At 42.4% G+C, this 16305-nt stretch overlaps 1 protein-coding gene across 2 annotated transcripts in view; it reads left to right on the plus strand.

Annotated features, from left to right (window-relative positions):
* The first annotated feature begins 3739 nt into the window (after positions 1-3739).
* The window catches only part of NUP107 (nucleoporin 107), a 56412-nt gene continuing 43846 nt past the window's right edge, over positions 3740-16305 (plus strand). Inside the window, exons 1-6 of one of the 2 annotated variants that reach the window (XM_015431181.4) lie at positions 3740-3835; positions 5751-5842; positions 6323-6409; positions 7315-7458; positions 8999-9143; positions 14291-14394. In XM_015431181.4, coding sequence (XP_015286667.3) covers positions 6338-6409; positions 7315-7458; positions 8999-9143; positions 14291-14394 — 465 coding nt within the window. In that variant the 5' untranslated portion in view covers positions 3740-3835; positions 5751-5842; positions 6323-6337. The remainder of the gene's footprint in view (positions 3836-5750; positions 5843-6322; positions 6410-7314; positions 7459-8998; positions 9144-14290; positions 14395-16305) is intronic. The other variant, XM_005571495.5, reaches the window with a different exon arrangement.

Raw genomic sequence — 16305 nt, forward strand, 5'->3', positions numbered from 1 at the left:
AAACTAAACATAAAGCTACCATGTATACAATATACACCACAGAAGAAATTTATTTCACATCCTTTTAAGGTAATGAAATGAATATGTTTTGAAATTTTGGCGGGGGTGGTATGGTGTTTATGTCTACTAACTAAATGTGTTAAAAGTGAAACCCAGTGCACTTTCTTTACATATGAACTGAACACAGGGATTTTTGGCCCCAAATTGCTCTTCTTTTTTATTGTGTGCTTCAGGGCCAATCAGCTCAAGTACTCTTCAAGTATATTACATGACTAAAACTCATTGGAATTCAATTGCTGAGGGACACAGAGCAAGAACATGAACCACAGATCACACTTTGAATAAACTTGCCCCAGCACTGACAAAAATCATTAGGACAGGGCCGGGCGCGGTGGCTCAAGCCTGTAATCCCAGCACTTTGGGAGGCCGAGACGGGCGGATCACGAGGTCAGGAGATCGAGACCATCCTGGCTAACACGGTGAAACCCCATCTCTACTAAAAAATACAAAAAACTAGCCGGGCGAAGTGGCGGGCGCCTGTGGTCCCAGCTACTCGGGAGGCTGAGGCAGGAGAATGGCGTAAACCCGGGAGGCGGAGCTTGCAGTGAGCTGAGATCCGGCCACTGCACTCCAGCCTGGGCGACAGAGCCAGACTCAGTCTCAAAAAAAAAAAAAAAAAAAAAAAAAAAATCATTAGGACTACATTTCACTTTCCATAAGAAAAAGTGAACTTTTCTACAGGAAAATTAGGAGGTTGGGAGAATGAGACCATGCCAGGGCATAATTCTTCAGAAAGGTTATTAAAGGAGAAAAGTAACATTTCAATGACCTGCTATGTACAGTATACATTTGATGTCTCTCTCTTTGGTTTTTTTTTCTTTTTTTTGAGACAGGGTCTCACTTTGTCACCCAGGCTGGAGTGCAGTGGCATGATCATAGCTCACTGGAGTCTCGGCCTGCCAGGATCAAGTGATCCTCCTGCCTCAGCCTCCCAAGTAGCTGGGAGCACAGGCACGTGACCACCCCTGGCTAATTTTTAAAACTTATTTTAGAGACAGGGACTCCCTATGACATCTTGTTTAATCCTTACGACACCCCCGTGACAAAGGTATTGTTTTCTCCATTCTACAGATGAGGAAACTGCAGGTGCAGGGGGCTTGAGCCTAGATGGAGCCCAAAGCAATGTTTTTATCAAAATGCCATGTTGTCTGAGAGGGGATAATAAGGTATGAAGAGGCCTTCCAGAGAACTAGGCTTCTCAGAATTATAGCAGAACATAAATGGCTAAGGCAAAACTTCCACTGATTTCCTCTTTCCCAGCTGAAACCATAGAGGGTATTGAAGACAAGAAAAAGAGATTCCTGCTGTGCCAGAAACCCTTTAAAAATGTGAGGGAAGGCTGGGCGCAGTGCTTCACGCCTGTAATCCCAGCACTTTGGGAGGCCGAAGAGGGCAGATCGCAAGGTCAGGAGTTTGAGACCAGCCTGGCCAGCATGGCGAAACCCCGTCTCTACCAAAAATACAAACATTAGCTAGGCATGGTGGTGCGTGCCTGTCATCCCACCTACTTGGGAGGCTGATGTAGGAGAATCGCTTGAACCGGGGAGGCAGAGGTTGCAGTGAGCCAAGACTGCACCACTGCACTCCAGCCTGGGTGACAGGGCAAGACTCTGTCTCAAAAAAATAAAAACAAATAAATAAAACACGTGAAGGAATTTCACAGAGCTGAAGGTCAAGTGCCTGAGAAAGACGTTTGCCCACAAAATGCTTGGAAAAGAAAGGAGAAGGCCAGGCACAGTGGCTCACACCTGTAATCCCAGCACTTTAGGAGGCTGAGGCAGGTGAATCACCTGAGGTCAGGAGTTTGAGACCAGCCTGGACAACATGGTGAAACCCCATCTCTACTAAAAATACAAAAATTAGCCGGGTGTGGTGGCAGGCACCTGTAATCCCAGCTACTCAGGAGGCTGAGGCAGGAGAATCGCTTGAACCAAGGAGACAGAGGTTGCAGTAAGCCGAGATGGCACCACTGCACTCCAGCCTGAGCAATGGAATGAGACTCCATTTCAAAAAAGAAAAAGAAAAAAGAAAAGCAAGGAGAAAGCTACATCTATGAAAAAGCTAAGCACTGTTGGATGTGGTGGCTAACCTTGTAATCCCAGCACTTTGGGAGGCCCAGGCAAGAGGATGGCTTGAGCCTAAGAGTTTGAGACCAGCCTGGGCAACAACATAAGACCTCGTTTCTCCAAAATATTTTTAAAAAACGGGGTTGGGGGGCAGGCATGGTGGTGCGTGCCTGTGGTCCCAGCAACCTCAGGTACTAGGGAGGCTGAGGTAGAAGGATTGCTAGAGCCCAGGAGGTCAAGGCTGCAGTGAGCCATGACTGTGCCACTGCACTTGAGCTGGGACAAAAGAGCAAGACCCTGTCTCAAAAAAAAAAAAAAAAAAAAAAAGAAGGAAGGAAACATAATTTAAAAAATCAAGTCCAAAAAAAAGCAAGCAAGAAGAAGAAGAAGAAGAAAAGCTCAGCACTGTCACAAGGAATATATGACAAGAAAAGCTGGCAATTTCTATATACCTGTGAAATCCAAATTGTCACTTGCCTTAAGGTATCAATGGTGTGAGCCCAAAAGTCTGTCAAAACCTCTTCACTTTCCCCAGATCTTCCATGGCACCTCTGCTAAACTCAAGGCTTCAGTTAACATGCTGACTATTGTGGAACCATACATCGCATAGAGTACCTGAACCTGAAATCAATAAATGAACTGATCTACAAATTGGTTATGGCAAAACCAATAAACAAATTACCTTAACAGATAACTCTTTGATTGATAGATTTCTTGATAAATATGGCATCATCTGACTGGAGAATCTGATTCATGAGATCTATGCTGTTGAAAAACTCTTCAAGTTCCTGTGATCCTTCAAATTATCTTCTCCACGAGGGAGAATGACTACCTATTCTGTATTACTAAAAAGTACAAATGCCAGCAACAGAAAAGACCATATCAACAGGCTTATTAAACGGATAAACTGAAGCATCTAACGTTATTTTTGTAATCTGGTCAGTTAATAGCCAGTCGCTACTTTCAAACTGGAAAAAACAAAAACAGAAACAAAAATGTGACTGACTCCTTCAAGACCAAAATATACCACTTTTTGCCTAGACGGCACTTTGAAATAGAGGGCAATACCATCATGTTTTACGCTTGCCTTTCTACTTTTTAATACAGGTGAACTGTTTCTCCTTAATAGAAAAGAATACCAAGTAAAGAACAAATAGCAGTTATGGAAAACAGTTTCAAAAACTGCAGGGGGCTAGAGAACAAAGGACTGAGTGTAGGGAGAGAGATAAGAGATTCCCGAGGTGTGGGGCAGAGCCCACGCATCTGAATTCCAAGAACAGGCGCTTTCTGACAGAGAATACCAGGAAATGACTTCACGTTTTTCCAGACTATCAACATGCTTCATTTTTCCCAGTAGGAGAACCCAGGGCCTGTTCCACGCCCACAGACGTTGGTCAGGCAAAGCGGCCGCAAGGCGTCTGGGCTAAACGCAACCAGGTCCCGCCCCCGGCCCTGTCTGGTCCAGCCAGGCACACATTGGCAAGCTTTTGCGCCTGCGCCCACCGGGCCGGCACCTGTAGGCTGAAGTCGCCCATGCGCTAGATGGGAACGTCGTTTCTTCTCCCCTACCCCTTTTCTGTGGGGCTATTTTAGGGAGAGACTGCTTCCGGGTCGAAGGGCTTGCTTCCGGAGAGCGGGAAGGCTAAAACGCGGTAGCTAAACTGGAGCCGACATTTATTCTGTGTGGAAAAGGCTTTAGCCATGGACAGGTCAGTTCTGAGGATGGCAGCTGAACCCAAAGCCTTGCCCCTCTCGCCTGTTGGCGAAACGAAATAGGTGAAACTAGACTCCCAGAAGAAGCCAAGGAGGTCCCGGGTGCTTCCCCTAAGACTCCTTCCCCATGCCGGGAAATTTGGCTACAAATGGGGAAAGGCCGCTTGGCCTGCGTCGGGTGGGGTACGGATCATAATGGTCCCCTACATTCCCACTACGTTCTGCGATCTATTCGGCGCTTTGGGGCAGCAACACTGATCGCTCCTGGGGTGGGCGGGGTAGGTAGCCCGGCGTTCGAAATGCTAAGTGACCAGCCTGTGATCACAAAGCCAGTCAGTGAAGATACTGGGATCTCAGCTCAGACTTTCTGATTACGTGCTAGCATCAGATACTGAGTTCCCTCTGTGATCTGGGTACTGTGCTAGCCGCCTGCAACAAAGATCAGTTATTCAAGATCCTTCACCTCGGGGAATTAGTTGTGTAGTGGAGACAACCAAGCGGTATAAAGTGATAAGTGTTTGGGGGCGATTAAGTCTCCCTGTCACTCTATCAGAAAGACCTCTCAAAGAAGGTAACTTTCTAGCTGGTCTTTGCATAATAATAGTACATTATTCGTACTCCAAACATTGAGTACCTACTATATGACTGCCATTGTTGGCTTTGAATATATATTATCAGTTTATTTAATCTTCAGAACAAGAGCAATCCTATGAGGATAGGTACTGTTATCCCTTTTTCATATATAATACTGAGACTAAAAGAGGTTAAGGAATTTGCTGAAAGTTAGGAAGCTAATAAATACAAGAACCAAATTGCCAACCTGCCTCTGTGTGTCTCCAGCCTACCTGAGGCTCTTTGAGGAGTAATTAGTTGTTGACCAGGTGCCCAAGGGGGCAAATGTAGGTCTTTGTAAAAGAAACATATTCAAAGGTGCTAGTATATGAAAAACAAAAGTACATGTAGCTCAGTGGTCACATGCAGTATATGTTTAGAGTGATGTTTGTGGCTGAATAGAAGACTGAACGCCTAAACTGGGGTCACATTGTAAATATCATTTTAGGAAATTTGCACTTCTATAAACCAGAGAGAGCTATCTGTAGGTTTTTTGTTTGTTTTGTTTTTTAATTTTAATTATTAAACATTTAAAATTTTTTCTATGGGGTTGTTTCCCATACTTTCCTGCTGAAGGAATATCTGAAGGTTTTAAGTGGAGGAAAAGCATATTAGATTCTTGTCTTAAACACAGGCCTTTTAGTCCACACAATTTAGTTTCTAGACCTTTGAGTGAAACTGACAGAGTGTTGTGATGGGACAGGAGACCTCTTTGGTTGAAATAACTTGAAGGGTCATTTTGCTACAATTTACCAGAATTTTTTTACTTACTCTTCTATCTCACAAGCTCTGTTTGTTGTTGTGGTTGTATCTCACAAGCTCTGGTTGTTGTTGTTGTCTGGTGGTGGTTGTTGTCTGGTTGTTGTTGTTTGTTTTTTAATAGTACCCATGGTTTAAAGCATTTTGGATTCTGCAGAAAATCTTTGAAGAGAGAATTCCTGCAATTAGGTAACTTCTCAATCCAACCAGGGAAATAAGATTCACTTTTATGAAGCAATTACCTAAAACAGTGTTATAATATAGATTCCAAGTGTTGAAATAATTCTTTAGGAGAAAATAACATAGTGAGTACTAGAAAGTCAGAGAAATCTTTGTGCAGGTAACATTTGAGTAAGACTTTGAAGAATAAGCAGGATTTGGAGCCACGAGTGCATTCTCAGCAAAAGATCCAAGACTTGGCTACTGGAATGACCTATATCTTAACTTACTCAGGGTCCTTTACTCCAGCTGTGATGATAAAATTCTTTACAAATGCTATATTCTTGTTTCACTTATATAAGCTTGATTATACTACTTTAGGAGTGGCTTTGGAGATATATCATCCCCTGTAATCCGGGAGGCAGAGGTGACACGGACTGCACGGAAACAGAGTGCTCAAAAAAGAGTTTTAAGTATCCTTTGCGATTTAAGCATCATTATAAAAATTGTAACATGTTTGGAATCAGTGTTATAGAATTTTCTTTTTATAAGAGTATTAAATGTTAGCTATAATAAAATCCTGTAGAAATTTTTTTCACTCCACAGAGCTGTCATTAGGTAAATATAATGCAAAAATTTAATAAGATTATATTTCCTTAAAAATAAAGATATTTCTTACTGCTGACTATCATATTGTGGTTAGCTTCTGCTGAGATTTTTATTATTTGAAAACTGACTAAAAACATTTAGTTCAGTGTGTAGCTATCTAAGACTGACGTCTGAGAATTTAAATGGCAGAAGGAATGGGTTATTTACCCTTTGCATTGAAAAATGGTAGCCGTAAAATACCTTGTTCTTGAAAAATGTATTCACATAATTTGTATAGTAAAAAGATGGTTAATTCTCATTTTAATCTTTTCTACATGGAAAACTTTTCTTAACTCATTGTACAGTTCAGGCATCTCAAGATGAAAGTTTCGGTAATACTACACCAAGAAACCAGGTTATCCCTCGAACTCCTAGCTCATTTCGACAGCCTTGTAAGACTTTTTTGCTTTTAAAGCATTTAATAATAATGATAATTATAATAGCAACTAACATTTATTGTAACATGATAAGTATAGTATTTGGTTACAATATCAATAAACACTAATAATAATGATTGCAGTTATTATTTGTTTGAACTCTTGCCATGTACAAGGTACTGTACTTTCCATAAACACACAGTAACTATGACATAGGTATCGTTAGCTCTATTTTACCGAAACTGAACGCGAGACTTAGAGAAGTTAACTAATATAGGCAGTAAGTATGTAAATAGGCTGGATGCAGTGGCCCATGCCTATAATCTCAACACTTTGGGAGGCCAAGGTAGGCGGATCACTTAAGGCCAGGAGTTCAAGACTAGCTTGGCCAACATGTGAAACCCTGTCTCTACTAAAAATACAAAAATTAGCTGGCGTGGTGGCGCATGCCCATAATCCTAGCTACTCAGGAGGCTGAGGCAGGAGAATTGCTTGAACCCAGGAGGCAGAGGTTGCACTGAGCTGAGATTGTGCCACTGTACTCCAGCTGGGGTGACAGAACAAGACTAGTATGTAAATAGTGGAACTGGGATTCAAACAATGATCTGTTTACTCCAAAGTTTATGCCCACTGTACTACACTGCCTTGGTATGCCTTATAAAATTAAAATATGAAGAATCCATTGACTGATTAGTGGCTTTAACTGCTCAGTTAGGCTATAATGAAAGCATCTGCAATTGCAGTAAAATTTTTCCTGTTAGGCTCAGTAGTACTTACAGCTCAAATTTAGAAAAATAATTTAAATCCTTGTATCATGGAAATGTTAGCATTTAAAGTATTTATTTGGTTAGAGTACAGTAAAAATTTATTCTTCATTGTTTGTTTGCTTTGCTTTGATAATGAATGCTCACGCACTTTAGGTTCTTTCTACCAACCTTTTGTTTATAGTTACCCCAACAAGCCGAAGCTTACTAAGGCAGCCAGATATTTCCTGCATTCTTGGAACAGGAGGGAGGTCGCCCCGACTTACACAGTCTTCAGGGTTCTTCGGAAATCTCTCCATGGTATGTAGAAAAATAGGACTAAGAACTTTTGGGTCGAGTGTGGTGGCTCACACCTGTAATCTCAGCACCCCCTGAACTCCTGACCTCAAGTGATTCTCCCGCCTTGGCTTCCCAGAGGTCAGGAGTTTGAGACCAGCCTGGCTAGCATGATGAAACCCTGTCTCTACTAAAAACAAAAAAATTAGCTAGGAGTGGTGGCTTACGCCTGTAATCCCAGCTACTCGGGAGGCTGAGGTGTGAGAATTGCTTGAATCCAGGAGGCAGAGGTTGCAGTGACCTGTGATTGCAAAAGAAAAAAAAAAAAGAGAGAGAGAAAAGAAGTTCTCCCTTTTTATAAAAGTATAACATTTGATGTAAAAGCCTTTTAATGAATATTGAGTCAGAATCATCACAAAAGTAACTTTAGATTATATGGATTGAAATAATTAATTAGACATTAAAAAAACTGAAAACCTTATGCATCTGATATCACAGATGGAAACTGTGACACCAGCAACCTTTAAATGCAGATAAGATGTTTTAATCTGTCAGTTTGCTGACCAGAAGAAATACATGCTGTGGTTGGTTGCTGATGGCTATAAAATCTGATCCCTGTTTTGAAGCATACAAGAGTAGGAATCAGAGGGTAATAGATGCAGAGTATCATAAGGAAGAGATAAAATGTATTAAAGAGGATACAAGAGAAAATTGGAAAAGGTAGATGAGATACTCTTTAGGAATCACTATGGAACAGTATTGAAAATAGCAAAATAAATGTTATGTAAGCTGTGATTCAGAATGACTTCACCTAAGTATTAAAAATACACTATAGGCTGGGCGTGGTGGCTCATGCCTGTAATCCCAGCACTTTGGGAGGCCAAGGCGGGTGGATCACGACGTCAGGAGATCCAGACCATCCTGGCGAACACAGTGAAACCCCGTCTCTACTAAAAATACAAAAAAATTAGCCGGGCGTGGTGGCAGGCGACTGTAGTCCCAGCTTCTCGGGAGGCTGAGGCAGGAGAATGGAGTGAACCCAGGAGGCGGTGGAGCTTGCAGTGAGCGGAGATCGCACCACTGCACTCAAGCCTGGGCGATAGACAGAGCAAGACTCTGTCTCAAAAAATAAATAAATAAATAAATACACTATAGTAGCCAGGCATGGTAGCTCACATCTGTAATCCCAGCATTTTGGGAGGCTGAGGCAGATGGATCACATGAGGCTGGGAGTTTGAGACCAGCCTGGCCAGCATGGTGAAACCCTGTCCCTACTAAAAATACAAAAATTAGCCAGGCATGGTAGCACGTGCCTGTAGTCCCAGCTACTTGGGAGGCTGAAGTGGGAGGATGGCTTAAGCCTGAGAGGCAAAGGTTGCATTGAGCTGTGATCGTGCCACTGCACTCCAGCCTGGGCAACAGATCCAGACCTTATCTCAAGAAAAAAAAAAACCCACATACATACATACAATTTTTAGAAATCTTACTTGCTTTTAAAGTATCCACTCAGTGACAATAACTCCATCACTTTTCTCTATTTTTACTTTTTTGTTTTTTTTTTAAGGTTACCAATCTGGATGACAGTAACTGGGCAGCTGCATTTTCATCACAGCGTTCTGGACTCTTCACAAACACAGAGCCTCACAGTGTAACAGAAGATGTAACTATCAGTGCTGTTATGTTACGTGAGGATGATCCTGGAGAAGCTGGTAAAATGGCATTGAGCTTTGTAACAAGTAGCTTTTCACTAAGATCAAGGAAATCGTCTCTTCCTGTTTCTGAACATCATTATGTTTTTCTCTTTCTTTTTTTTTTTTCTTTTTTTTTGAGACGGAGTCTTGCTCAGTCGCCCAGGCTGGAGTGCGGTGGCGCGATCTCGCCTCGCTGCAAGCTCCGCCTCCCAGGTTCACGCCATTCTCCTGCCTCAGCCTCCCCAGCCTCCTGAGTAGCTGGGACTACAGGCGTCCGCCACCACACCCAGCTAATTTTTTTTTGTATTTTTAGTAGAGACGGAGTTTCACAGTGTTAGCCAGGATGGTCTCGATCTCCTGACCTCGTGATCCGCCCGTCTCGGCCTCCCAAAGTGCTGGGATTACAGGCGTGAGCCACCGTGCCCGTCTGTTTTTCTCTTTCTTTTCTTTCTGTCTTTTTTTCTTGAGACAGTAGCTTAAACAACAAATTTTTGTGTGTGTTTTTTGAGACAAGAATCTCACTCTGTTGCCGGGTGTGGTGGCTCATGCCTGTAATCCTATCACTTTGGGAGGCTGAGGTGGGCGGATCACGAGGTCAGGAGTTCAAGACCAGCCTGGCCAACATGGTGAAACCCCGTCTCCACTAAAAATACAAAAATTAGTTGGGTATCGTGGCGCACGCCTGTAATCCCAGCTACTGGAGAGGCTGAGGCAGGAGAATCACTTGAACCGGGAGGCGGAGGTCGCAGTGAACTGAGATTGTACCATTGCACTCCAAGCTGGGCTACAGAACGAGACTCCATCTAAAAAAAAAAAAAAAAACTCACTGTGTCACCCAGGCTACCTGCAGTGGCATAAGTATGGCTCCCTGCAGCCTTAACTTCCCAGGCTTAAGCAATTCTGCAGCCTCAGCCTCCTAAGTAGTTGGGACTGCAGGCATCTACCACCATGCCCAGCTAATTTTTTTTTTTTTTTTTTTTGAGACAGAGTCTCACTGTGTCACCCAGGCTGGAGTGCAGTAATGGGATCTTGGTTCACTGCAACCTCCGCCTCCCAGGTTTAAGTGATTTAAGTGATTCTCCTGCCTCAGTCTCCTGAGTAGCTGGGATTATAGGCACATGCTACCACATCCGGCTATTTTTTGTATTTTTAGTAGAAATGGAGTTTCGCCATGTTGGCCAGACTGGTCTCAAACCCCTGACCATGGGTGATCCACCTCAGTCTCCTGCCTCAGTCTCCCGAGTAGCTGAGATTACAGGTGCCCACCACCACACCTGGCTAATTTTTGTATTTTTAGTAGAGAGAGGTTTCACCATGTTGGCCAGGCTGATCTCGAACTCTGACCTCGAGTGATCCGCCCTCCTCAGCCTCCCAAAGTGCTGGGATTACAGGCATAAGCCACTGTGCCCAACCTAATTTTTTATTTCTTTGTAGAGACAGGGTCTCACTATGTTGCCCAGGCAGCTCTCAAACTCCTGGACACAAGTGATCCTACCACCTCAGCCTCTCAAAGTGCTGGGATTATAGGCAACAACAGAAATTTATTTCTCACAATTCTGGAGGCTAGATGTCTGAGGTAAAGGTCTTGGCAGGATTGGTTTTCTCTGAAGCCTCTTCTTTGGCTTACAGATGACTGTCTTCCTCCTGTGTCTTCACGTGGTCTGCTGTCTATATTTTTCATTAAGCTAATTAGTTGTGGTTATGGCTACGGTGTTTGATACAGTATCACTAGAAGGTTGAGAACCTCACCTTAGTTCTCAATCAGAGCAACATCTTGCCATTTTATCTTTTAATGTAAATAGCAGCCAGTTAGACAAGTCTCATATTGTAATTTATTTCTTATTTGTGCTGTTGAAAGTGCATCTGTTAGGTCGGGCACGGTGGCTCAAGCCTGTAATCCCAGCACTTTGGAAGGCTGAGACGGGCGGATCACGAGGTCAGGAGATCGAGACCATCCTGGCTAACACGGTGAAACCCCATCTCTACTGAAAAATACAAAAAAAAAAAACACTAGCTGGGCGAGGTGGCAGGTGCCTGTAGTCCCAGCTACTCGGGAGGCTGAGGCAGGAGAATGGCGTGAACCCGGGAGGCGGAGCTTGCAGTGAGCCGAGATCTGGCCACTGCACTCCAGCCTGGGCGACAGCGCGAGACTCCGTCTCAAAAAAAAAAAAATAAATAAAGTGCATCTCTTTCTTTAGGTTTAGTTCTTAATCTAACATTGTTGATGTGTTTTGTTTTGTCCTGGACCCTAATACGGTTATTTTTTTTCAGATAGTGTTATGACCACTGTACAAGCATTAACTCATGTAATCCTTATGGTGGTCCATTAAATAGGTACAATAATTATTCCCGTTTTAGAGAAAAGGAAACTACTGCTCAAGGTGGTTAAGTAACTTACCTCAAACCACCTGGCTAGGAAGTGGTGGTATCAGGATTTGAAACTAAGCAGTTTAGCTCCAGAGCCCTGCTCTTAACACTTTGGTAACTACTACTTTCTTGTAGTGTCTGTTAAAAATAGGTACTCATATTAAGTGACTCAAAATACTTTCTACTTAGGCCAAGTGCCTGTATTTTCCCAGAGTGGAACATGCCATTTAGTATGTATTATAACTTTCTCCACTACTTTGTAATGGTGTGCTTAAAATATAATTCAGGTATTTTAAAATCTGGCTCAATTTCTTAAGTAATTGTTTATAAAATAAGTAGTATATCTTTGAGATCTTAAAAGACCTTTACCAAAAGAAAAAAATAGATAAATTGGGCTACATCAAAATTTTAAACTTTTGTGCATGAAAGGATACAATCAGCAAAGTGAAAAGGCAATCCACAGAATGAGAGAAAATATTTGCACATCATATCTGATTAGGGGTTAATATACAAAATCTATGGAAAACTGCTACAACTCAACAACAAAAAAATCAACCCAATTTAAAAATGAGCAAAGAAATAGAATAGGCACAGGCTGGATGCAGTGGCTGATGCCTGTAATCCCAGCAATTTGGGAGGCTAAGGCGGGTGGATCACCTGAGGTTGGGAGTTCAAGACCAGCCTGACCAGCATGGAGAAACCCTGTCTCTACTAAAAATACAAAATTAGCCAGGCATGGTGGCGAATGCCTGTAATCCCAGCTACTCGAGAGGCTGAGGCAGGAGACTCGCTTGAGCCCAGGAGGTGGAGGTTGTGGTGAGCCAAGATCACACCATTGCACTCCAGCCTGGGCAACAAGAGCAAAACTTCGTCTCAAAAAATACATAAAGAAGGAAAGAAATAGAGTAGACACTTTTCTAAAGAAGATATACAAATGACCAATAAGCACATGAAAATATACTCAAATGTCACTAATCGTTAGGAAAATCCAAATCAGAACTACAGTGAGATACGAGATACTGCCTTACACCCATTAGTATGGCTACTAGAAAACAAACAACACAACAACAAAAACCCAGAAAATAACAAATATTGACAACAATGTGGAGAAATTCAAATCCTTGTGCACTATTTGTTGGAATGTAAAATAGTGCAGCTGCTATGGAAAACAGTATGGCAGTTCCTCAAAAAATTAAAAATACGATTACCATATGATCCAACAAACCTGCCTCTGGGTATATATCCAAAATACATATATATATCTGCTTTGAAAGCAGAGTCTCAGAGATAATTGTATATGCATGTTCATAGCATGATTCATAGTAGCCAGAAGGTGGAAGCAAGCCAAGTACCTGTTGATAGATGAATGGGGGGAACAAAATGTGATCTATACATGTAATGGAATATTATTCAGCCAAAAACAAAGGACATTCTGACACATGCTACAGCATGTATGAACCTTGAGAACATTATGCTAAGTGAAATAAGCCAATCACAAAAGGGCAATACTCTGTGGTTCCACTTACATGAGATATTTAGAAGAGTCAAAATGTGTAGAGACAAAGTAGACAGATGGTTGTCAGGGGCTGCAGTAAGTGGGGAGTGGGGAGTTAATGTTTATTAAGTACAGAGTTTCAGTTTTACAAGATGAAAATAGTTCTGTGGATACATAGTGGTGGTGGTAGCACAACAATGTGAATGTACTTACTGACGCTGAACTATACACTTAAAAATGATTAAGCCAGGGTTAGTGGTTCATGCCTTTAGTCCTACCACTTTGGGATGCTGAGACAGGAGGTAGCAAGACTCTCTCTACAGACTAATAACTAATAAACAATTAGCTGGGCATGGTGGCTGGTATATACCTATAGACCCAGCTACTGGGGAGGCTGAGGTGGGAGGATCGCTTGAACCTCGGAGTTTGAGGCTATAGTGAGCCATGATTGCGCCACTGTACTCCAGCCTAGGTGACGGAGCAAGAGCCCCCCTCTCTTAAAAAAAAAAAAGAAGAAAAATGATTAAGATAAATTTTATATTATATGTATCTTGCCAATTAAAAAAAATTTTAAGGCCAGGTGTGGTAATCCCAGCACTTTGGGAGGCCAAGGTGGGCTGATAACAAGGTCAGGAAATGGAGACCATCCTGGCTAACACAGTGAAACCTCATCTCTACTAAAAATACAAAACATTGGCCAGGCGTGGTGGCATGCGCCTATAGTCCCAGCTACTCGGGAGGCTGAGGCAGGAGAATTGCTTGAACCTGGGAGGTGGAGGTTGCAGTGAGCTGAGATCATGCCACTGCATTCCAGCCTGGGTGATAGAATGAGACTGTCTCAAAAAAAAAAAATTTTTTTTTTAATATAGCAGTGAATTTATAAAAGACTTGTAGCTATTTCGATTTTCAAACAGGCTGGGTGCGGTGGCTCATACCTGTAATGCCAGCACTTTGGGAGGCTGAGGTGGGCAGATCACCTGAGATCAGGAGTTTGAGACCAGCCTGGCCGATATGATGAAACCCCATCTCTACTAAAAATACAAAAATTAGCCAGGCATGATGGTGCATGCCTGTAATCCCAGCTAATTGGGAGGCTGAGGCAGGAGGATCACTTGAACCTGGGAGGTGGAGGTTGCAGTGAGCTGAGACCATGCCATTGCATTCCACCCTGGACAACAAGAGTGAAACTCCATCTCAAAAAATAAATAAATAAACATAAATAAATTTTAAAACAAACAGAATTACCTAGAAGTATGTCACTTAACTTTTCTTTATTCCTTTTTTTTTTTTTGATGTATTCTAGCATCCATGAGTATGTTTTCTGATTTCCTGCAGTCTTTTCTGAAGCACTCTTCGAGTACAGTTTTTGATCTTGTGGAAGAGTATGAAAACATCTGTGGTAGTCAGGTAAGCTAATTTCAGTCCATCATTAGTCAAACTTCAGTATTTTTAGTTTTTATAAACAGCACGAATCTCCTAATTTTCATAGTGTTTAAGGGAGATGTCTTAGGGGAACAGTGGCAGGAATGGAGGGAAAGTCAACTAGAGCATCTCTACATTTTACATATTGAGGGCCCATATAAGATTTCTTTGGGAGAAAAAAGGATTCTGCTGCTTTACAAAAGGAAAATCCAGCCTGATGCAATGGCTCACACCTGTAATCCCAATGCTTTGGGAGGCCAAAGCAGAAGGATCACTTGAGCCCAGCAGTTCAAGACCAAGCTGGGCAACATGGGAAGGCCTTGTCTCTACAAGAAATACATTTGCCAAGCATGGCGCTATGTACCTGTGATTCTATCTACTTGGAAGGCTCAGTTGGGAGGATTGCCTGAGCCCGAGTTTGAGGGTACAGTGAGCTGTGATCACACCACTGCACTCCAGCCAGGGTGACAGAGTAGACCCTGTCTCAAGGAAAATCTAAAATATACAAGGAATATGTAGAACTCAACAATAAGAAGGGGGGTCGGGGGAGGGAGAGCATCAGGAAGAATAGCTAATGCAAGCTGGTTTTAATACCTAGTTGATGAGTTGACAGGTACAGCAAACCACCATGGCACACGTTTACCTATGTAACAAACCTGCACTTCCTGCACATTTATCCTGGAACTTAAACAAAATAAAACTCAACAATAAGAAAATGAACAATCTAGTTAAAAAATGAACAAAAGATGGGAACAGGTACCTCACCAAAGAAGATATACAGATGGCAAATAAGCATATGAAAAATGCATCCACCAGGTGCAGTGACTCATGCCTGTAATCCTAGCACTTTGGGAGGCTGAGATGGGCAGATCACTGCAGGTCAGGAGTTTTGAGACCAGCCTGGCCAACATGGTGAAGCCCTGTCTCTACTAAAATACAAAATTAGCCAGATGTGGTGGTGGGCACCTGTAATCCCAGCTATTTGGGAGCCTGAGGCAGGAGAATCACTTGAACTTGGGAGGTGGAAGTTGCAGTGAGCCAAGATTGAGCCACTGCACTCTAGCCTGGGCGACAAAGTGAGACTCCATTTCAAAAAAAAAAAAAAAAGAAAAGATGCTTCACATCATATGTCATTAGAGAATTGCAAATTAAAATAGAGATACTACAACATACCTGTTAGAATGATGAAGATCCAGGCCAGTGCTGTGGCTTCCGCCAGTAATCCCAACACTTTGGGAGGCCGAGGCAGGAGGATCACTTGAGGCCAGGAGTTCAAGACCAGCCTGGGCAGCATAGCAAAACCCCATCTCTGCAAAAACAAACAAAAGAAGAAATAGAATGATGAAGATCCAAAGGACACCACCAAATGCTGGAGAGGATGTGGAGCAACGGGAACTATCATTCATTGCTGGTGGAAATGCAAACAGCTATAGCTACTTTGGAAGGCAGTCTGCAGTTTCATACAAAATTAAACATACTATTGTCATATGATCCAGCAAACTCCTTGATATTTACCCAGGTGAGTTGAAAACTGTGTACACAAAAACCTACACAGACGTTTATTAGTTTTATTCATAACAACTTGAAAGCAACCAAGATATCCTTCAGTAGGTGAATGAATAAACTGGTACATCTGAGCAGTGAAACATTATTCAGTGCTGAAAAGAAACTGGCTATCAAGCCATGAAAAAACATGGAGGAACCTTAAATGCATATAGCTAAGTGAAAGAAGCCAATTTGAAAAGGCTACGTATTATATGATTACAACTATATGACATTCTGGAAAAGGCAAAACTTGGAAACAGTGATAAGATCATCGGTTGCCAGGAGTTAGTGGGGAGGGAGCAATGAATAGGTAGAACACAAGATTTTTAAGGCATTGAAACTACTCTTTAT

This window comes from Macaca fascicularis, chromosome 11, assembly GCF_037993035.2.
Source record: "Macaca fascicularis isolate 582-1 chromosome 11, T2T-MFA8v1.1".
Lineage (NCBI taxonomy): Eukaryota > Metazoa > Chordata > Mammalia > Primates > Cercopithecidae > Macaca > Macaca fascicularis.